Below are 23,111 nucleotides of genomic sequence, written 5' to 3'. Positions count from 1 at the left end.
AAAAAAAAAAAAAAGACACCATCTGCTTGAAGCACTGCTTTACCCTGTACCTCCCCCGCTCTGGAAGCCAGTGACCATCATGACATATTTCAATGTCGTCACCTCCTTTCCTACTCACAATCATTTCCTACTCTGTATTAAATGTATACTGTGCCAGGTATTGGACTAGAGTCTACAAATACCAAAGACTCTGCTAGCCCTCAAGGGCTCATGATAGATGGCAAAGACACCACTGTAACACAGAGTAATAGTGCAGGGGAGGAGCGCAGTGGGCGCCTGTAAGGGAGCACAGCAGCCACCAGTGAAAGACTGCACACTGCAAATGCACTCCTTATGTTCTCTGAGATAGCAGACACTCAGGAGACAACTGACACTTTACAGCATCAATCATTCCAAGGTATCAACATACTTTAGTTTTTATCTTTTATTCTAGGTCCTTCCATAGTTTTCCGGATAGGGCCTTCTACACAGTTTTAAGTTAGACACATCCTCAGGTATTTAGTATAGCACCTTCTCCATCACAGTAGGGATCTTTGTCTTCCTCAGCCCTAAGGTACAGGGCTTCCTGGCCTCGTAGTCTCTAGCCTTTTATCCGAGTTAATGGTTCTGATGTTCACATTACATTTCCCACTCTAGTCTACGTGGCACCTTGTCCTACCCAGACTGACAGGGGCAGATGGGTGGAAACAGGCAAGGATAGGAAGGGCACAGAAACACAGATAAACACAGTGCCAATCATGCTCTCACAAGGTGTGTGTGCATGTCTGTACATATACATATATATTTCATTACTTTTAAGAATACATTTATTTAGTTTCTCTGTGTGCAGTTACTCACCAGAGTGCAAATGTGTGAACACCACTAGAAAACCTTTGGGGGTTGATTCTCTCCTTCTGCCATTTGGGACTAGAGATCAAACTCAGGCTGTTAAGGCTTGGTGGCAAGTGCCTTTACCCAGTGAGCCAGCCATCTTGCCAGCCCGTTACTCTGGATGTTAAGAAATGATGAATTGGGGCTGGCGAGATGGCTCAGTAGGTAAGAGCACTGACTGCTCTTCCGAAGGTCCTGAGTTCGGATCCCAGCAACCACATGGTGGCTCACAACCATCTGTAAGGAGATCTGACGCCTTCTTCTGGCCCGTATGAAGACAGCTACAGTGTATTATGCCAGAGCGAGCAGTGCCAGAGCGAGTGGGGCCTGCAGAGGTCCTGAGTTCAATTCCCAGCAGCCACACACACAATGGCTCATGACCATCTGTGCAGCTACAGTATACTCATACACATAAAATAAATAAAATAAATCTTAAAAAAAAAAAAGAAATGGTGAATTATCCAATTTGTTTAAGGTCAAAAAGATGAAGCTTAGGGTTTTTTGCCCCTCACAGGTGAATATAAAGTGGGAAGTGGTTGTAAACTGAAGGGTGTTCAGGAGCCTAGGACTGGGCCACATGATATAAAAGTGCCTGCTGCTCATCCTTACATTCATGCAGAGAGAATGAGCCATATCTAACGTAACAATGCGACAGTCCGAGAAAGCAAGGCTCAGAGGAGATAGGCGCAGGCAGCCAGCACTCACCTTTGAAGACATCAGACACACAGAATCTAAAAGGCTTGTCGATGGAGCGCTGAGGGGGCTTGAAGGAATCTGGTAGAAAAACACGGCCAAAAGCAAGGCTTAGTTTAAGTTATGGGCTGTGAACACTGCTCAGCAGAAGCTCATGGGCACAGCTTGGCCAGGGCCTGGTATTCATTCCTAGTACCCTCAAACCCAAAAAGGACTTTTTTTTCCTATCTCCACTATGCCCATTACTCTAAAAATGAATTTATTTTGTACATACTAACAATAAATGACAATCATTCATGTACTTTACATTTATAAACCATATTTCCCACATTGCTTCATTTAATTTCAACTAGTCAATAAGATAGGTAGGACAAGTTCTAAACTTATTAATGTGTCTTTAAAACACTGATTATTACTTTAAATAGTCCACATGATTTTAAAACTGAGAACCTAGTTTCTATGATTATAAATCCTATGCTGTTTCATATACACTCTGTCACTCATGAAGAACTCTAGAAAACAAATTTCGGGTCTACAGCACATTAACATAGAGTGGCCACGGCATACATACCAATCTGCTCCAATAAGCACAGCCCTTTGTACCACTTCGTGAGGTCACTGGACTGTGACCTTGTGGTTAAATTCTCACCACTCAGACCGCTTGTCGGGACAAAAGCGACATCACTCTCCTGTGAGAAGACAAGAGGACAGACTTGGTCACGACAACATAAGCAGACGCTGCAAAGACTCAGCACACGACGCTTACGCAAGTCTGCAAAATGAACAACAGACTTTTCAAAAGAGCAGGACCAGGGCAGCTCGGCCTGATGTGATCTGGACCAATATTTTTTTATTTTCAGGAGAATGTGGAAATTTCCTTGAAACCATTAAAACAAATCACTTGCTGATGGAGGCATACTGCAGATTTTTTGCAGGATAAATTCTTCTCTACTAACATTCTTCCATGACTTTCTTAAACTTAACCACCTAAAGCGGTAGAGAAATTTCTTATTTACATAAAACCCAGGTCAAATACTCAATATATGTAAATTTTAAAAGTCAGGTCTATACATATACCGGGAGGAAATAAAAAGAAAAATGGGATTAAATATACTGAGCAAAATCATACCATGAGAGAAGGAAAGGAAGGACGAGGGGAGACAGCACTAAGGACGTCTCCATGATTTCTCTAAAATCACATGGAATGCATGTAAGTACATGTAGATACATGTACTTTCAATAAAGTTATGCCACTTGGGGTGATAACACTACCTCAAGAGACGCAGGCTGTCTAACAAAAACTCCAGTACTAGATATAAGAAGCCCCCTTTCAAATTCCCAGTGAGGGAAAGTCCAAGAAATTCCTAAAACAATACTGGGTAGTTCTGCCGCCCCTGGCTGTCTTCCAGAAGTTACAAATAAGAGCCTACTGTTGACGACACCGCCCACTTTAGACACAGGGCTGAGTGGGACTGAGCTGTGCTGTCCCGAGAGCCTCCTCTCTGGGGAAGCCGTCAACAACAGTCCTACCCAGCTCAGACACCTCTGACCCACAGCAAGTAGCAGCAGGGGAAGACAACCCAAAGGTGCAACAGCAGCCCGGGCAGTCAACAGCAGCACAGCCTCACGCAGCCAGCGTAACCAGGGAGAAGCCATGTCTTGCACTAGAAAACTATCCATCCAACAACCATCACTGGTGGAATCACGGGTCTTAGAGGAGAAACGACTTCTGCCACTCATTAATCAGTCTACTTCCTAGGAGCATTGTAAATATTTATGCTTTGACTTAGAGCTCCGTGTAGCTTCTCAGCCCAGAAGCCCAGAAGCTTCTCAGTGATGCAAACAGAGCCCAGGACAAAAATCACAACGGACCCAAGTGTAGAGAACAGTCAATTATGCTTACCTCCAAAGGACCCACCTACAAAAGAGTTCCAACACCTAAGTCTGAAGGGACATGATGGAAGAGGGGTACAAAGACTTCAAGTCAGAGCCACCTGACAGGTGGGACATATGGCCAACCCTCCCACCCCACCCGGGTCATGAGAACAAGAGAGCTGGCCCTGCCCCTTACTGGCTGCATCACTGGATGAGAATGCCAAGGCAATGCTGACCAACTCCAGCAGCCACCAAAGCAGAGATCCAGGGCTTAGGGCTGGCCCACACCAACATCTACTGCACCCATATATGAACTACTAGAGTGTGTGAAGGGGCCGGTCCTACAGATCCAAACCTGCAGGATCCCTAGGACACAAGGCAACAACAGGATATCCGAGGAGTCCCTATGAGGATCCATCCAGTATTGATTCAGTAGCAGAAACCAGAGGCCTCGAACCAGGCCAATGATTCACTGCAATCAACATTTGCAAGTAAACGTGTGACCAAAAGGGTGCACTGCGGGACACACTGTGATACACCACAGCTTCCATGATAACATTTTTGTTTGTTCTTATTTAGGTTCTTGTTTATTTTTTTCTATTTTTATTTATTATTTTGTTTCGGGGGTTGCAGGAGCGGGGGGGCATACGTATATGAAGAGACAGAGAGATGAGTGGGATTGGAGTGTATGACGTGAAATTCACAAAGAATCAAAAGGTTTTTTAAAAAGAAATAACAATAAAGAAAATTACATAAATAATAAATACAATAAAAAATAAAAAAGGAAGAGTCTGAGGACCAGGAAGTCTGCTGCAAGATTGTCAAGGGCTACCCTAGACAAGAGCACACAGCTGAGGCCTATTGAGAGAGGACTGTTCTTCCTCAAGGGCAAGCCTCCTCATTGATTAACCGATCCTACACTAAAGGGACTCGCAGGCTGGGCTCACGCATCTATGTACACAGTTATCAAAGTAACAGCAGTCCAAGAAAAAGAGGCCACAAATGTGAGAGTGAGCAAGAGGAGTGGTTACAAGAAGCTGGAGAACAGACAATGAGGACATGATATAAGTATGTTGTAACTTTAAAGATTGCAACCAAAAAGAAATTTTAGTATATTAGCTTTTTTTCTTCTATAAGTAAAATGATTTAGAGAAAAAAAACAAATTTCATTTAAAATTATCATACCTTAAAACCTGCTTGCTTGAGAAAGTGCCCAAGTTTTCCAGTAATCTCTTGAAATCTTTCTTGTTGCCAATTTACCTGATAAAGATCCAATTTACAGACAAAATTATACTTGAGAATATTACACATAAAATCAAAATTTCCTTAGTAAAATGTACATACCCAAAATTATATCAAATATAAATTAAAATTAAAACTCAGCAAAGAAAAAATCTTATCACTAATGTGACCTAAGATGATATGCTCTTAGAACAGGAAGCCGACAAAGAAGATCTAATAGAGTCTACTAGTTATGCTAAAAGAGACTTCAAACTCTAGACAGTCTACTAATAGAGTCTACTATTATGCTAAAAATGACTTCAAACTCTCCTCTTCAAGAGAGGAGAGAGTAATTTGTTACATCGTGCTTTGATCAAACATTAGATTACAATAAGAGCACTGACCCCTGCCTTAGCCAATCTCAGTAACCAAGTATGTAATACGGGCTCTAGGTAACGGGCAGCTAGGTCTATGTACAGCACTGTCTATACATATGTGCAGATGCACAAGGTTAAAGAAGGGAAATATATGGGTAATAAAGTCTACATACAGTCTTAGGCAATGGCTCCAGGATAAGCATTTACCAAGTTTTCCCATTTTCTCTCCATTTGAAATTTTTCATACAAAAATGCTAGAGAAAAATTAAAGCTACATGTAATAATAAACTATAAAAGACTAACAGGGAATATTGGTGAATATCATATGCTAGGGTGAAGAAGATATTTAAAATAAAAATAAGCACAAAACGTATTTGTTTATGACCAAATAACCAAAATGGGTAAAGAGTAAACTATACAAAGAATTTCCAGGAAAATATACTTAAATATTATTACTATTCATAAAGCAATAAAGTTAGCAAATTGTGTTCTGTGTATAAACTCAAAATGATTTTTCCATAATAGCTGATATGCCAGTTTTGGGTCGTAAGTACAGCACATATACCAAGAGTGAATAATCAACACAGTTCACAAAGGCATATACATGGCCCGAGGCCCAAAGATTTCAAAGCCATTTCAAAACATGTACCTGTGCATACCCCCCCGACAAAACAAATCCTAGAAATCTTTAAAGTTAGATTGTTTGAATACATTATATTAGCAACATAGCCTAATAAAAAGCCATTAAAATCTCTCTACCCAAGGACACATGCAGAAGAGTGCTGTCAGCTTGTCAGAAAGGTGAGACTCTTATAACATAAGCCAATGGCTGTGACAGAGAGAAAAACAAAAGCAAGTCATTTCTATAAAAAGAAAACTGATGGAGGTACAATGAAATGGTTTACAATGGTACATATTATTTTATAATTGAAAAGTTTTAAGTTCTAAAAAATCATTTTCAAAATAAGTTATTCTTGCTTTAAAATTACTATTATCATGTTCAGTTAATCAGAAGATAACAAATTTATTTTTCTTGATATGGAAACTAGACTAACAAAACATACAGTAGTTCCACCTGTGGGCCTCTATATGGGCTGAATAGACTTTATTTTAAAGTGACTTACTTTGTTTATTTTGTGTGCATGACTATTTTGCCTCATGTATGTATGTGTACCACATGAGTGTCTGGTGCTTGCAGATGCCAGAAGACAGTGTGGGATCTCTGCAACTGGAGTTCCAGATGGTTGTGAGCCACCGTATATATGTGTGTGTGTGTGTGTGTGTGTGTGTGTGCTGACAAACCCAGGTCCTCTGAAAGAGTAACAAGTACTGTACCCCTGAGCCATCTCCCCAACCCACAGAATACCATCATTATCAACATTTAGCCCTTCAGCTACCTGGTCCATTTTATTGATAGCCACAGCAAGCTGTGTCACTCCCAGAGATCGGACCAAAAGGCCATGCTCCCGAGTCTGTCCTCCCGTCTCAAATCCAGCTTCAAACTCTCCTCTGCTGGCATCAACGACCAAGACAGCAACGTCAGCCTGAGGAAGAAGAGAGAACCACAGCTAGAGGTGAGCCACACCTCTTTCATTCAAAGGACAGCTCACTCAGTTCACTGCGTGATCAGATTTAAGGCAGGCCATAACATGACCACACACCAGACAGAGTATGTGGGTTATAAATTTCAATAATGGATATATACTTCTGTGACACCAACCAACAGCAATGACATAAAGAACAGGAAGATGGGTCAACAAGATGGCTCAGTAGGTAAAGCTCCTTACTACACAGACTGACTAGATGAACTAGTTTCCTGGACCCACATGGTGGCAGAAGAGAACTGACTTCCCTGCGTTGTCCCATATGAGTGTTGTGGCTCAAACACAGCCACACTGCTATACACACAAATAAATAAGTACAATAAGAAAGCCTGTACTTGACTACATAAAAAGTGAAATGCCTATCTAAAGGAGGGAAAGATAAAATTAAAATGGATGGCAAATGTTCTCAAGTACCATCTTTCCCAAAACAGAATATTAGCTAAAATATAATCCAGGGATTTTTTCAAGGAATGCAAATAGCCAAAGTTTAAATTTATTAACAACCCCCATTTAAAAAAAAAAAGTCAAAACTACATGTTCCCAGATCCTACTTTTAGATGTCACAAGTGACTTGAGAGACACGATGATTTCTCAGAGGTGGCATAAGTACATCTTATGCACACTTGCTGCCGGAGGGCACAACCTTCCTAAGGGCATTTTCAAAGTAACTACAAGGAGTCCTAAATTATACACATCTTACTTCCTATCAATTCCACATTCTGGAGTTTATCTTATAAAACAATTATGCTACAAAACTATCGGTATGTTATCTATAGTGAGAAAACCTGTGACACAAATTACCAAAGGTCACATCTTCGTCTGATGCAGCTACTAACAGAGACTCTGGTAACACAAGCTTCATGCATTTCCCCTTTCATACTCAAATACACAAAGCACATGAAAAGGCCAGCTCTGGCTGGGCAGGTCTCTGAAGGCCTCAGGTTTCTCAGACTCTTGGGCTGGCCATTCTTTATGGATTCTACTTCCACCTTGGAGAAATAATTTACAAAATTTTGCAAAAACCTTTGCAGCACAGCTGTTTTTCCAGGTCCACTTTTATCAATTATTTCTGCCAATGCCCTGTCTGGATATTTCCCAGGGATGCCGTTTATTTGTCTGTACACGGTCTTCTTAGTTATAACTGTCCTCAGATACCCAGGCTAATGTGACTGAACAAACCATCGGAGACTGCTGACTCTGTCTCCAGGGGCTGCTGATACATCACTCACGGCTTTCCATGATCTGGGCTCTTGACACCGAGTCCACAAAACTGTTTTAGTTGTTGAACAGGTTTTGTTGTTTTCTGTCCTGTCTGGTTTATAGAGGATTTTTGTCATGAAATCCTTATCATATATAATGGGGGATAAAATGGTCATAAAGAAGTCTAGAATCTATACATCATAGAACATTCTTTACAGAACTTTATCGTGTACATTGCAGTTAGCATCCATAAGCTTGGCATGGTAGTAGCATAAACCTGCACTCGCAGCATGTAAAGGTAAAATGAAGACTGAATTTGAGGCCACATAGTGAGTCTCACCGCTTAGACACTACAGGTTAGTCTGAATTCACTGAAAGTCCCAGTCTCAAAAACCCAAAACAACAACAAAAGTGGTCTTCAGGTACCGTGGTGGGACACTCACACTGCTTTCTTCTTGTGTTCTTGCTTACTCAAATACTCTCTACAGCTCTGCAGCCTAGTTCTACTTCAAAGTGTTTGTTATCACACCAGACTTCAGTTTTAGCAGTACGGGGTGGGGGGTGGGGGTTGGAGGGAGGAATAGTTAAGAAATCTATACTTGTGTACCATCATTTTTAACACCAAACACACTCCTACCTGAAGTGTTCACAATTGTCCCATCAGGAAGCTTAGACAAGTAAGCAGGGCATTGAAAACACAATGTATCCAATCTTTTTCCAACTACTCAAAAGTAAAACTTTCCATTTTAAAATATTTCATGAGTTAAAACCCTAGGGACTTCAAGTTGGATGGGTGTCAAGGACTGAAGACACAGTCGGCTAAAACAGCAGCAGGTACCTGAGCGGCTCCTGTGATCATGTTTGGAATGAAGTCCTTATGGCCCGGAGCATCCATTAAGGTAATAACTTTGGTTGTGGTTTCAAACTTTGTCATGCCTACATCCATCGTTACTCCCCTTAAACAAAACACAAAATGGTTAAAGCCTACTAACTATGTAAGTAGTCAGTGATGTGGGCTAAAAAACTCTTAGTAATAGACTAAATGGCCACCTAAATCATTCATCATAATGAAGCATCAGCTATAACTCATTATCCCTGTATGCTTTGAAAACAAGGTTGTATAGATAATAAACTCTATCAAAAATGGTAAGTATTTTCCATTTCCTTAATGTTTTGTAAGAAACTATAATTTACGAACAAAAAAAGCTATACATACACATCTCTAGATAAGAGAAAAATAAATAGTACACATGAAGAAACGATAACATGATAAATGATTACTTTCAAGAATCATTTGGCTTTTCTAATGTTCTGTTATGCTTAACTAATTATAGAAATAAACTCATAAAACTTTCCCGTGCAAAGCTGGTCAATAGTTACAATTTGAAAAAAGAGGTATGAGAGAGATCCAGTTTTTAATAAAAATTAAGGCAGATAAAAACAGTTTGCCTCAGCTCTCATTTCATCCTTCTTGGAGACCAACCCAGGAGCTCTTTTCAGCCAAAGCAAAGATTCCAAGGATAAGAAATCCCTAGGAATAGCTACAGGAGCCCTGAGTCATGTGACCTTGAAGACTGAAAAGGAGAAATCAGGTCGACAACAGGTTTACTCTAGTAGTTCTCAACTTGTGGATGGTGACCCTCACAGAGGTTAAATATCAGATATTTACATTAAGATTCATTAACAGTACCAAAATTACAGTTATGAAGTAGAAACAAAATAACTTGATGGTTGGGGGTCACCGCAACATGAGGAACCCTAGTAAAGGTGGCAGCATTAGGAAGGTGAGAACTCCTGCTCTACGCCATTCAAACGAAGAAATTCAGCCTGCCTTTAATAGCAACAGTACTAACACCACAACAATAAACTCGTTTGCCAAGCAGTCAAGAAAGTGTTTTCCTTAGTCAAGCTATTTGAGCTTGTCAAAGTGACGTCTAAGTCTGCTTACTGTTCCTAACACCTACTGGCCACAGGCAACTTTAGACTCCTTCTCAGCTCCTCCCTGAAGTGTTTGACCCAGTGCAATCTTGCCTCAACACTTGTCTGTATCTGATCCTTTCTATCCTTCTGTTAGCCGGCCTATTAACATCTGTTCCTCAACAAAGATTTGCAAATATTTAACATTTCAAATATATTTAAAGAACATATCAATTTTAAAAATGCCATTCTGCAATATATTGTGGAGTGAGCTAAAAACTTGTAATATATACTCCAAAACTTCTGCTGTCTACAGAACAGTCTAATTTATCCCATGGTGAGAAAGACAAAGCTAGAGACCACAATATCACCACCATAAGCAGATGTTGTAGCTGGAAAATTCAAACACGTGGTCATTGTAGGACCATGTGCATTTAGCTCACTTGCAGCTCAACTCACAGAATTAAGTAAATTTTACTAAGCCCTTCCAGCTTAAATTACATTCTTCTCAGTCTGTTAATCTACAGGATCAGGTTATACAGAGGAAATAAAAGCCATATACTTTGATAGTCTGTTTGTTAGACAGGTGGGAATTACTTGGGCTTCACTGTTTCTCAGTGAACTGACAGGTTAAGCTTTTGTTCTGAGAGTAGAAAGCAGGTTCACAATAACATACAGAGAAAAAGATATATAAGGGAGAAATACCATGATGATGCAAATATCCAGCTATCAGAAGCACTAAACACCCACCAACCTGCTTTAAAAAACTGCCTTACACATAATGGAGACGATGACTGCAGGAAAATGAACTCATGCAGGAAAAAAGTCTGCAAACACACATACATTCTCTAGTCATAACCAAATTAAAGACTTGAGAGATGTTTCGACCCATTAACTTAGAACTTTGATGGGCCTTGAGCAAGTTGGTCATTATTTTGACTTAGTTGTTCTGTATCTGCCGTCTCACCTTATGTAGACAGATTCTGCTTCTGCGTGTCTGATAGCCTTAAATATGATATATGTTTCTGCTTTAAAGTAACCTCAGAAGAGGTACTTGGCCAGAGAGACTAAGTATCTTCATCCTTCTGCTAGAATTCACCCAAGCTAGCACTAAGCCCGAGAGACACAGAAGGAAGAACTGACAAGACAGATGCAATTGTTTCTTCCTGGACTGTGTGTGTCATGAGAATGGAACTGTGGACCTGTAGTCTGGACCTGCTGGGTAGCAGGCAGTTCACCCTTTTCTGTTCCTTTAGAACTTGGTGCAAGCCTGAGTCAGATCCAATTTAACTCAAAGTCAACACGGCGGGATATGCTGAGGGAGGACAACTCCCAGCAAGACCAACGCAGGAGCCTCCCCATCCACCAAGACCAACGCAGGATCCTCCCCATCCACCACTGCTTGTGTGGTGGCACTGTTCCATCTTTGCTTTGGGATAAATATTCTCTTAACCTTCTCACAGAGTACAGCATTGGCAAACAAAAGGACTTTTTAAAGTTTTCTCTGATGCATTTTATATGTTTTACATATTCAACATACATTGCACACTTATTTTAAAGGACTATCATTTCAAACTGAAAATTTTGAAATATAGCGACTACCTTTCCCTTTCTTCTCCAGTTTCATCCAAGACCCATGCATATGCAAATGAAGCCTTGCCAGCCTTTTTAGATTCTTGCTCATACTTATGCATAGTTCTTTTGTTTACATTACCCAGAAGATAAAGCATATGGCCCATCAGAGTACTTTTCCCAGCATCAACATGACCTAAGGAAAATTGATTCAGGGTTAATAACTAGGTACATTTCAGATGTTCACATTGAGGCATTGCAACACTAATTCAATGGCGTGCATCAGTATTTAGTATTTAGTGTAACAAATACTAATTTTTATCAAGGTAAAAACACCTAAATGGGGGAGGGGTGAGGACTGCACACATTGTTTTAGAGAGAGCAAATTTTCCCATTTTTTGGGGGAGATGCATCCCATTTTCAAAATGTTCACCAAATAAAACTGCCACAAGCTAAGTCTGATGATGCCCTCCTTGGTAATGTGGTATCATTTAACCATGGTTGACTAGAATGCATTATGATGCAATGCCTCTTTGCTTTAAGTCGGTACTGCTCCCAGAGGCTGTGAGCCTCCTGACATGGTCCTGCTAAGCAGGCGGAACAAGGGCATACCAATAACCACTAAGTTGAGGAGCTGCTTTCCACCCTGCCGCTTTTCCAATTCTGCTTTCACGTCTATCTGTTGCCTCAGCTTGCCAGACTTTCTCATTGGTGTCGGAGTGGAGCCCAGCTCTTCTGCTGTTTGAATGGAGGGAGGTGGGAGGGCAGATTTTGGAGTGCCGGTCTCAGGAATGTTAGGAGAAGCGATGCTCACATCATCACCAGGAGGTCCTTTATGAGGAGCACGCACATGATGTCCATTTTCCTCAGAAGTTAAGCTGCAGAAAGAGCAGAAAAACTGTGAGAAAGCCATTTCAGATGCTGCCCAACTGAGTCAGAGAGCAAGGGTGTCTCTTCATAACCCCTTATATTCTGGGTCTCAGCCTATCTGTCTCAGGTTTGTCAAGCTGGAGAAGAAAAGTGACCAAAGCCAATCCATACAAATGAAGACTTGGAATCCTAGGCATCTACTCAACATGAAGACACAGCCATGTGTGGTGTGCACTGCCAGACAGCAGTTAGCAGAGCTTTCTGCATCCTATGAGGTAAACGCGGTTTTCAACTTTCAAATGTCTCTAAGATCAGACAATGCCCATTCTGGGCCCAGGCCTATACCCACAACTATGACTGAAAGAATAAATCCGTAACAATGTTTTAGACACTTTCTCAAATAATTTTATGATCTTAATTAACTTGATTTCTTATTTCTAAATGACCTTTCCAAAAGTGGAACCATCTGTTTATAAATCTAAAGGATTAATCTTCTTGACTCGGGCATTTAAGACACTAATACTTACAAGACTGAGTATCGAGTATCTTGTCCTACACTGGATGTCTGAATCCCTTCTACTTACCCATGTCTAGATGAGTTACCTTTTACACATGTACATAGAGAGAAATGAATTACATTCTCTCATCCAAGTTCTAACTTTGTTCAGCTTCCATGATCAGTCAGAATTAGGAATGTATATTTGTGATGTTATGGCCAAGACTGGATGTATATGCAAAGGTATAGCCAAAAATAAATTTTTGGACTAACTGGGATTTTAAGAAAATTCAACACATTTTGAATGTGATTTCTGGAACTCTTGGTAACTTTTTCGTGTGTGTGTGTGTGTGTGTGTGTGTGTGTGTGTGTGTGTAAGAACAGCTAAAGGGTGTTGTTGGTTCTCTTCTTCCACCATATGGTTACTGGGAATTATAGGCAGCCAGGCTTAAGGGTAAACACCGCTATCCCCTCCCTGGGACAGCTTCGTAGTCCATTTCTAAGGTTCTACAGTTCTGAGACAGTATGACTGTTATATGCTTTGGTCCGTTTCTAAGGTTCTACAGTTCTGAGACAGTATGACTGTTATATGCTTTGGTCCGTTTCTAAGGTGCTACAGCTCTGAGACAGTACGACTGTTACATGCTTTGGTCCCGTTTCTAAGGCTCTACAGCTCTGAGACAGTACGACTGTTATATGCTTTGGTCCGTTTCTAAGGTGCTACAGCTCTGAGACAGTACGACTGTTACATGCTTTGGTCCGTTTCTAAGGCTCTACAGCTCTGAGACAGTACGACTGTTATATGCTTTGGTCCATTTCTAAGGTTCTACAGTTCTGAGACAGTATGACTGTTACATGCTTCTCTCTGTTGCACTTGTTCTGAGACAGAATGTATTCAGTCATAGGCTACCCTGACACTCAGGACATTGTCAGCCTGTCTAGAACTCATGGTGACCTACCTGCCTCAGGCTCTAAAACCCTGGTGTTGCTGGGGTGTGCCTGCTAGGTCTGGCCTTCATCCTTGACTTAATCCAAAAAGTAATTTGCTCATTTAAAAGTCACAAAAACGTTGAACTCAAGTTAAACAACCTATACGCTTTAACTTTTCATGTTCCATTATTCAAGAAATATTTGTCCAGTGTTATTTGTGTGCCCATGTCTGTGTTTTGAAGGCAGTCTCATTATGTAGCCAAAGCTGGTCTAAAACTTAGGCTCCCCTGCCACAACCTATAGAGTATTAGGATTGCAACTACTGTCTGCTGTCAGACCACCAATAAAACTCCATTAAATTATCTCTATGTTAAATGATATTTCAAGCCACTAGATCCGAGAGGATCCTGTTAATCTGAAACACTGTGTCTAAAGCTTTAAAAAAAGAACTAGAATATATTACAGTATTATATAATATGCTATATATTATGATTAACTTGTATACATATAGCAAATATTCAAACACTCTCCAAGGCTAGGACTCCGGTGTCTAGACATAAAACTTGAAAATACGAGTCTACTAGAATAGACTAAGAAGGACAGCTGGGACATGGTGGCACATGCCGTCTCAAGCGCCAGAAAGAAAGGAGTTATTGATGTTAAGCTGTGATCCATGCAGAGGTGAAGAAAGGGCTTAGCACAGCTGGTCATCTAAGTGCTATTTGTTTTAGCAGAACTATTTATTCTGTGCTTTCCTTATGAACACCACTGGGATTAACCCATGTAGAAAATCACCTCACACTGCTGAAATCAATGTGTGAGCCTTTCCTGGCTTCTATGGTTTTATTGAGACTAAACCACAGAGGCCAAGATTTTATCCAGATTATGAATCCTACAATATATCCAATCCATCTCAATCTTTTATTGGACATTTCATACTCTATAATGAATTTTCCCACTGGGCCTGTCAAAATGTTGACTCAAAGGCTTTAAAAAAAGGGGGGGGGGAATGCTTTCCTATTTTGCAAATGTATTTTAAAATAATCTCTATTTCTAAGGCTTCTAATTTGTAAGTATTTAACTGATGTCCTGTGATGAGCATGAACACACCATCTTTATGATACATCTAGCACTGTGTGATCTCCTGGCCAATGTCTGGGTTTTACAAAACATCCCTGGACATGATCTTCTGTGGTTACTATGTACTGAACCCTTCTCTCTCCGTTATTTTATCCACTGATCACAGGCACTGTTAGAAGCTCTGGGTGTATTTCCAATACAATACATTACTTAAAGCTTATCTGCAAGCTTTTAAGACTTTGAAGACATTCCATATCGTGACTGTGGCACCCTTAAAGTAAGGGTTGTGTGTTTTATTTATTTGCTCAATAGAAGTCTCCCTAGCTGGACATAGTACTGCACACCTTTAATTTCAGCACTCAGGGTAGAAGCAGGTAGGTCTTTGTGAATTCAGGGCCAGCTTGGTATATGTAGTGTATACATATGGTATATGACACACCCTCTCTCAAACAAAACAAGAGACTTCCATAAAAGAATTAAATATAGCTGAACACATTAATGCTAAAAGGGTATTTGAATTAATTCAACTCTTAATAAGGAGAGAAAAGGAAAACTTTTAAAATTGAACCAGAACTTAAAATTATCTGACTAGGTTAAAGTCACATGACAAAGATTATCTCACCCATCACCTAATTTGTACTGGAGGAATTCTGTCTCCTGACCTGACTTATCCCCAAACTAAACTTGAAATCAAGTGAATAAAGTCTTACATTTAAGTCCAAACACTGAACATTAAACAAGGGGACATAGATTCCCATTTCCACAGATTTTTATAAAAGGAGCAAATAGTAAGTTCCTGAGACTGAATTTCATATAGCTAAAAATAAGTCATCCTTGTTAGTATTTGATGACCTTTGTTCCTTTTATACTTTGGCAAATGAAGTATACATACCTTATAAAAAGCACCTTTTATTTGTTCTCTTTTTTTTTATATAGCCCAGGCTGCTCCAGACCTCTATGTAGCCGAGGATGACCCTGAACTCCTTGCCCTTCCTTTCCACCTCCCAAGTGCTAAGACAGCAGGTTCATGCCATAAGCCCAGATAAAGTGTATTTAGAGAATAAAATTCTGAACAATTTTAAGGAGGCTAAATATTAAATTGAGATACATGTAACTCACTTCCCTTCTCCATTACAAACTACGAGAAAAATTCTAAAGATTGATTTTAAAATATCAAGTATTATCAATGTTGACTGTCATTTTTTTCTAGATATCCCAAACTCTAGGCGTTTTTAATTGCACATGTGATTGATACAATGAACCATTTTATTCAGCATAAAAATTAAAAGAGGGGTAAGAGACATAGCTTATGGTGTACAAAGTGTTTGCTGTACACACGTGAGGATCTGAGTTCAGATCGCCAACACTCATGCAAAGGCTGGACAAGGTGACCCATTGTCAGCTTGCTGCTGGGGTTGCAAGCACACAGATCCCAAGGCTCCCTAGCAGCAGTCTAGTCTCCACAGTGAGACAGTGACTGAGAGCATGCACAGCTCTTCTGAGGACCTAAGTTCAGTCCCCAGCATCAACCGAGGGCAGCTTACTCTAACTTCCTCTTCTGACCTCCACAGGTACCTGCATTCATGTGCACATAACGCACACAAGTACATTTACACAAATTTTTAAAAAAGCAAATCTTTAAAAATAGGTCAAGAGCAAGCAAGGAAAGTACCTATTACTTGTGGCCATGTGTTTACCCTGGTGAGTACCCATTAATCCCTGGCCATGTGTTTACCCTGGTGAGCACATATACACAAACTCTAAGCAAACACACACACACTACAACCACATATACAAACACACATACTTCATCCACACACACAAATCTGCAAGCACACACAAAAATTCTTACACTTACTACATCACACACACACACAAATGTCAAACACACAAAAACACAGTTGCAAAAACCTCAAGGCAGTATTTTTATTTTAAATTTTTTTTCCTTTAATGTAATTGCACATTTATGTGCTGCAAGTGTATGCAATGCCTGCAAAGACCAGAAGAGGGTGCCAGATCTCCTAGAACTGGAGTTATAGATGGTTGTGAGCCACCATGTAGGTGCTGGGATTTGAACCTGAGTACTCTGCAAAAGCAGCCAGTGAGTGTGGTTAACCACTGAGTCATCACTCCACCCACAAAACAGAATTGTAGTTAGTGAGTCATACAAAGATAAGGCTAAAATCAAAACCAACTTTCTCAGGTCAGCCTGTCCTTTGCTCTACACAAAGTCCAAGCTGAACTCCAAAGCTTTATTATGCAAAACTGAAAAGGATGCTCTATCAACCCATAGGAAGCCATGGGTGTTTTCAAAAGGGGTGGAGGCTTGAAAGGCTTACCCAGGCACTTCAAATCCCATGGTCTGCTTCTTCCCGGATACAGTCATTTTAGCAACTTTTGGCACAATTTCAGATTCACTCTGGGATGACCGAGATATCACAGATTTTCCTAATTAAGGAGTAAAATATAAAAGGGCATTTACTTTCCAAAAACATATGGCACATTATAAATTAGAGACTATGATTAATTTACACAGAATTCACTTCTTGCAAATGTATCTTCTCTTTAAACAGTGAGATAAAGACTTTGAAAGACTAAGGCCTATGCTGGGAAATCCCCGGCTGTAGGGACACCCATGTTCAACCCCACCAGACCTCTTTCAAATTTTGAGCTGACTGTTAAGTTTCAGTATTAAGAAACAAGGTGGTTTCTGCTCTGAGCCTTATTCTCACATTCTACCTAGATCCTCTACCTGCCTCTGTGACCACACCCTTTCACAACACTAAAACTGTCTGGTCAGTTAGCAGATGGCTAAACTATTTTTGATCCCCTGAGATTTATCAATTAATGAACAAGATGAAAGTCTGCTGAGATTTTCTGGAACATTTCCTGTGTTTTACTTATATAGAGAATTAGATACTGTGGGGTCTATGATACCCATAAATACAGCAGCCAAGGACAATGTAGAAAAATTAAAAGCATGCAAGATAAGCTATGAGCTAAAGTATATATTTGACTCTTCACACATAAATCTCTAGTTTTAAAAATTAATTTTCAAAGAATACCAACAGGACTGGATTCACAAAAACACAGAAACCACATGTTACACTAGTAAACACACCTACAGGAAGTGCCATGTCAGTCAGGAAAGATAAATTAATGTGCATAATTATGAAAAATGCTTACTATGTGCTCACTGTAGGCCAGGCTTGCTTGAAATGCAAAGGTGAACAACAAGAGAATGTGACCAGCGTCTATAAAGTTAAACTGTTGTCACTGCTAGGAGCAGTTCATATATATAAGATGTGATGGTGGCACACGTGAATTAGAGAGAGCCTCCCTAGACCCAGGGGAGTTAGAGCCCCATGACAATCAATCAAGCAGTCAGTCAATCAAGAATAGGAACCTAGAGCATAACCCACAGCACACGCCAGAGGCAGTCTGTTCTGGTCCCTGACCCTGCTGCAGGGGAACAGTGTTCTGGTCCCTGACCCTGCTGCAGGGGAACAGTGTTCTGGGTGCAGAAAGTGCACTGTGTAAAGCTGAAGAGGTCAAACACCCAGGACCACTGGGCCAGACACCAACCCCTACTCCTGTTCTAGAGACGTGGCCAGCATGGGAAATGAGAGAAGATACAGTAACAATATGTGAAGACAATCATTTGAAGAGAAGGAAGACTATTCAGAATCCTACCATCAGAAAGCTTCAAGTGGCAAGTAGGCACTTCACCAAAGTCAGACTGGAGTGCGCTGCCAGCCTGTGTGAATGTAAGGTGTTGGGGTAACCCATCCCCCTAGGCACACACATTGTAACAAATGGCTATGCAGGTGTGCCTTTGTATTTTCAATTGTTAGTTGCTATGCTGGCAGAGACAAGTGCTGGCAGGGTAGTGGGCATTGACATTTCCTAGGCCCACTACCTGCTTTCTCTATGAAAATGCTTGTCCTTCCTCACCGGCCCAAAAAAAGATTCTCTGAGATTAGTATGTTAAAAAGCAAGTAGCCAATTCAGGCCAAAAGGCACACAGTGAGCTGGATCGGGCACTGCCCGGCTACTGACTGGCTCAGACTGGATGAGTAAGGAAGAGGCTCTGCAGAATAAAGAGCTGGATATGGCTGGGTTAGAAGGACCCGGTGCAGGAAGGACAGAAGCAAGAACATTAGAAAGGCAGGGAGGTAGAACAGAGAGAGCCATGTGAGGAGGCACAAGGGTGGAGACTTCAATAGCTTTCATTAGGTGAGCTAGCTGAGAGACTACCCAGCAAAGAGGCCAACAGCCTGACACCATTCAGACATCTCCACATCTTTATTATTAAGACCCAAGTGGGACCTCTAAAGCCCTGTAATAGGAAAGCATTAGAAATTTCAAAACAGAGACAAGGGAACAAACCAGAGTGGTCCCATTACAAAGCCCTGAAAGTACTTTCCATTTAAGTGCACAGAAGCTAGGGGAGCCAGGGAGAGGTGACAGACACCAGGAAGGGGACAGAGAGCCTACAGCACCCCAAGGCTGCTGATCCATCAGGTGATAAGAGGCTGAAAACCCAGAACAAGGTGACTTTAGGTAAAGGTCACTAGTAGTTTACAAGAGCATTTGAAAACGAAGGAAGTAAAAGCCAGAATAAACCAAATAGCAGAAGGCATGTGAGGAAGCAGAGCCATATACCCCTATGTTTTCATCGGTGGCTGGGAAGTCACCACCCCTGACATCTTTCAGGTCTTAGTAATTCAACTGGAAGCAAAACTCTGGCATGAACTAACATGAGGCTACTTGCTGACAGCCTTTATTTCAGACATTCCAGGGTGGGAGGAGCAATGAGTTGGGACAGAATCTGTCTGTTACTAACCACCAGGCTGTGTGCATGCACTGCTTCTGGAAACCCACAAGTTTCTGATATTCTGATGAGGATTGCAGGGGCGCAGTGACTAGCACTGCGTGGCTGGGAGGGGGAGTGGCAGGCTCCTGGACAAGTGTCTGGGACCCCACTGGAAAGGAAACAGGGCTCACTGTACATGCTGCTAACACTGACACGTCTAAGAATGTACTTAGAGCAGGATCCAAAGTATGGCCGATGAGACTTCCTTTTTTGTTTGTTTGTTTTGTTTTAATATAATAGTACTTTCCTGGTGAGACTGGAAAAAATGAGACTTAGAATTTTTAATAACAGAAGAATAGTCTTACACATAAATGGAAATGTAGCTGGGCATGGTGGCACACAATTTTAATCACAGCTGAGACAAGGAGGAGTTCTGAATTTGAAGCCAGCCTGGTCTACATAGTGAGTTTCTGAATAGCCAGAGCTATGTAAAGATCATTTGAAAAAACAAAACAAACAAAATAAACCAGGTGCTCAGAACTGTGCTGAAAGAGAGTGTGCAGCATCGCAGCCTCTCTGGGTCTGCCTTACCTCACTCAGTATTATTTTTTTTTAACAGCCGAATAGTATTCCATTGTGAACGTTAGACATTTTCAGTGTCTGACTGTTGAAGGACATGTAGCTGTCTCTGTTTCGTGACTACTGTGAAGAGGGCAGCTGTGAGCCCTGCTGAGCAAGGGTCTCCAGTGCGAGCTGAATCCTTTGGGCGAGTGCCGAGAGTGGTGTAGCTGGATCATGAGGTTGAAGATTCTCCTGACTGATTTGTAGAGGGAGTGCACCAATCTGCATTCCCAATAATGAAGAGCCAGGGTCCTCTTTCTCCACAACTTCCCAACAGGTGCTGTCCAGCCCTTTGTTCACCTTAGCTATTCTGACTGGGATGAGAGCCTCACAGCTGCTTTAATTTGCATTTACATGCTTTAGGTATTGACGAGCCATTTTTACTTTCTCTATCAAGAACTCTGTTTACATTCCGAGCCCATTTTTAAATTGGATCATTTGTTTCCTTTAAATCTTTTCTTAAATTCTTTGTATATTCTGGATCTTAATCCTCTTTCAGAGTCTGGTGAAGATTTCTTACTCATTCGATTGTTTCATTAGCTGTAAGAAGACTTTTAGCTCCACATCCTCAAATGTCAGTATATAACATGGAGTATAAAGCAACCCTAGAAACCAATAAAGTCTAAAGGACCACAGAGGTGGGGGCAGGGGCAGGGGCAGAGGCAGAGGCACCAGACACAGGCAACAAGTGGTAGGAAACAATAACAGGGAGAAAATGAGAGGTCAATAAAAGACAGATGAGGGACAGGCGAACACCAAGCCACAAGAAGTCATCTTTTATGTCTACCTAAAATTATACTCAGTCCATATAAGTGCATGCACACACACAAACCTTAAACACAGTGAACCCACATGAACTATGCTCCCCTTAAAAAACCATAGACTAACAAAAACCCTAGTACCAAGCACAAAAGACCTCCTCTGCAATGGTTGGTCAGGGTAATGCAAACGACTCCCAAGATTAGACAGATTATAGATGGAGCTTGCTGCAGACAACACACACTGTGGACACAGGCTCATTGACAGGAGCTGGATCGTCCGAAAGCCTCTATCCTGTGACCTAGCTTCCATGATTCCAGAAAGTCCTATGCAAGCTGTCAAAGGGCGGAGGAGAGAACCACAGAGTTCTACCCAGCTTCAGTCCCTGTGGACAATTACCAGCACGGCTAGATATGCATAAAGGTGTAGGAACTGGCATCCACATCTTGGTTGCAATCAAAATCTAATAGACTTAAAGCCCATTTAACAAGAGAGAAATCATGTCGGGAACTGATGAGCTCCCCAGGGCTCATGAGGTCATGAACCTCTTTCAGAGTCTGGTGAAGATTTCTCACTCATAAACCATAAAGTAAATCTATTACCACCATTTTACTAGACTAGCTTAATTCCTTCCTTACTACACTCTAAATCTTATCCTTATACCCAAAGGGGAAACGTGGCTACCATCCCACAACACAGAAGCATCTTTTTACAGAAATCTGGAGACATGACAGGAAACCACAATGCAGAGATCAATAGATCATGGGGAGCCCAGCAAATACGTGTACATCACAGCTCCTGCATCCTTCGGTACAGGGAACAATGTGGAGGAGGAGAGCAAAGACTGTAAGAGTCCCAATACCAGGAAATCTACTGTGAAACAACCTCTCCTAAAATGGCCACATGAACAATACTGTAACAATGGCAATATCAACTGGTATGTTAATGAGAGGGAGAAAATCTCTCAGGCTCCAACACCTAAACTCATATCTACAAGCAACCAAGCCTGCTGAGAGAAGAACTAGCCTCTACTGGATGAGTCATCTTTTGGTTGTTCAGTACAAAGTAGCTGGCCTAGAAACTATATACACACACAACAGCAAAAGCACACAGCAAAAACAGGTAGGTTGTATTTATGTATATTTGTACATAAACATACACACATATATATATACATGTACATAACAATTATAAAGAGAGAGGAGCGTTCAACTCAGGGGTACATGGAAATAGTTCAAGGGAAAGTAGCAGGAGAGGCTGGAGCAAGGGACATGAGGAAACAGATGTGATTCTATTTCAATTAAAAACATTTTAAAACAACAAAAAATTAGAGGGGATTAGTCCCTTTTTACCATTTGTGGTTACTAATGAGACATTAACAGAAAAGGCACTGACTGCTGCATGCAAGGTCAAGGTTCTACCCAGCAGGTGCCACGACAAAGTACAACCTTAATATACTACCCTCTAAAAACTGAACTGTTTACAGACCTCTAAGCTGGACACATGAGAAATTGAGAATACCAAATGAAGAAAAGAGTCCTTGGTTCAAGAGAAGGCCACGGAGGCAACGGGAGTCAAAATGGACGTGAACTAGTTTTTGTGAGGGAAGGAAATTCCACTGAGTGGCTAAGTGGGTATCACTGCAAATGAAGCCAACTATAAGTCCTGGACTTGGTATACACCATCGTAGGGCATGATCATCAAGACCTCAGGAGGCAGAAGACAACTGACGGCCAAAGTCTTTAATGAGCAAGAAAAGGAGCTGTGAGGTAAAGCAGACGACTGCACAAGAACCAGCAGAGGCGACATGGCAAAAGGAAACCACCATGGAACAGAGACAGAGCAAAGAGTTCCAGCGACAAGGCTGGGCAGGCAGGAAAGGAACCGTTTGGTTTCCTAGGCCCTGAGGCTGAGAATGAAGTGGATAAATCCCAGGAATGACTGGGACTGGGGCAGCACTATGGAGGGGCTGGCTTTTTCAGTTCATTTCCCAGAGTGAAGAGTGAGGGAAGGCGGGAGATGCTTGGTGCACCAGGACAATAATGATGATAGTGATTGTGGTGGTATGATGCTACTCCTGCTGGTGATGGTGGTGGTGGTGAGGGTGATGATGATGGTGATGGTGGTGGTGGTGAGGGTGATGATGCTGGTGATGGTGGTGGTGGTGAGGGTGATGATGATGGTGATGGTGGTGGTGGTGAGGGTGATGA

The 23,111-nt window shown here is 41.3% G+C and overlaps 1 protein-coding gene and 1 long non-coding RNA gene across 5 annotated transcripts in view; one reads left to right on the top strand and one right to left on the bottom strand.

Annotated features, from left to right (window-relative positions):
- Hbs1l (HBS1 like translational GTPase) overlaps positions 1-23,111 on the bottom strand; it is a 74,561-nt gene that overhangs the window by 16,140 nt on the left and 35,310 nt on the right. For 2 of the 3 annotated variants that reach the window (XM_031380561.1, XM_031380564.1), the window contains 8 exons: positions 17,045-17,153; positions 11,942-12,207; positions 11,360-11,525; positions 8,679-8,796; positions 6,434-6,580; positions 4,624-4,698; positions 2,135-2,252; positions 1,576-1,644 (listed from right to left, as the gene is read on the bottom strand). In XM_031380561.1, coding sequence (XP_031236421.1) covers positions 1,576-1,644; positions 2,135-2,252; positions 4,624-4,698; positions 6,434-6,580; positions 8,679-8,796; positions 11,360-11,525; positions 11,942-12,207; positions 17,045-17,153 — 1,068 coding nt within the window. Of the gene's footprint in view, positions 1-1,575; positions 1,645-2,134; positions 2,253-4,623; positions 4,699-6,433; positions 6,581-8,678; positions 8,825-11,359; positions 11,526-11,941; positions 12,208-17,044; positions 17,154-23,111 lie in introns of all 3 variants that reach the window. The other variant, XM_031380562.1, reaches the window with a different exon arrangement.
- On the top strand, positions 8,049-12,590 carry LOC116097824. Of its 2 annotated transcripts, none has more exons than XR_004121564.1 (3): positions 8,049-8,196; positions 8,604-8,739; positions 11,014-11,789. It is a non-coding gene; the product is annotated as an uncharacterized LOC116097824 (long non-coding RNA). The 2 variants fall into 2 exon arrangements; XR_004121563.1 differs by lacking the exon at positions 11,014-11,789 and adding an exon at positions 12,313-12,590 and having other exon boundaries at positions 8,053-8,196.

The sequence above is a fragment of the Mastomys coucha genome, unplaced genomic scaffold (assembly GCF_008632895.1).
Source record: "Mastomys coucha isolate ucsf_1 unplaced genomic scaffold, UCSF_Mcou_1 pScaffold2, whole genome shotgun sequence".
Classification (NCBI taxonomy): Eukaryota; Metazoa; Chordata; class Mammalia; order Rodentia; family Muridae; genus Mastomys; species Mastomys coucha.
This window is presented reverse-complemented; position numbering and strand designations above follow the sequence as displayed.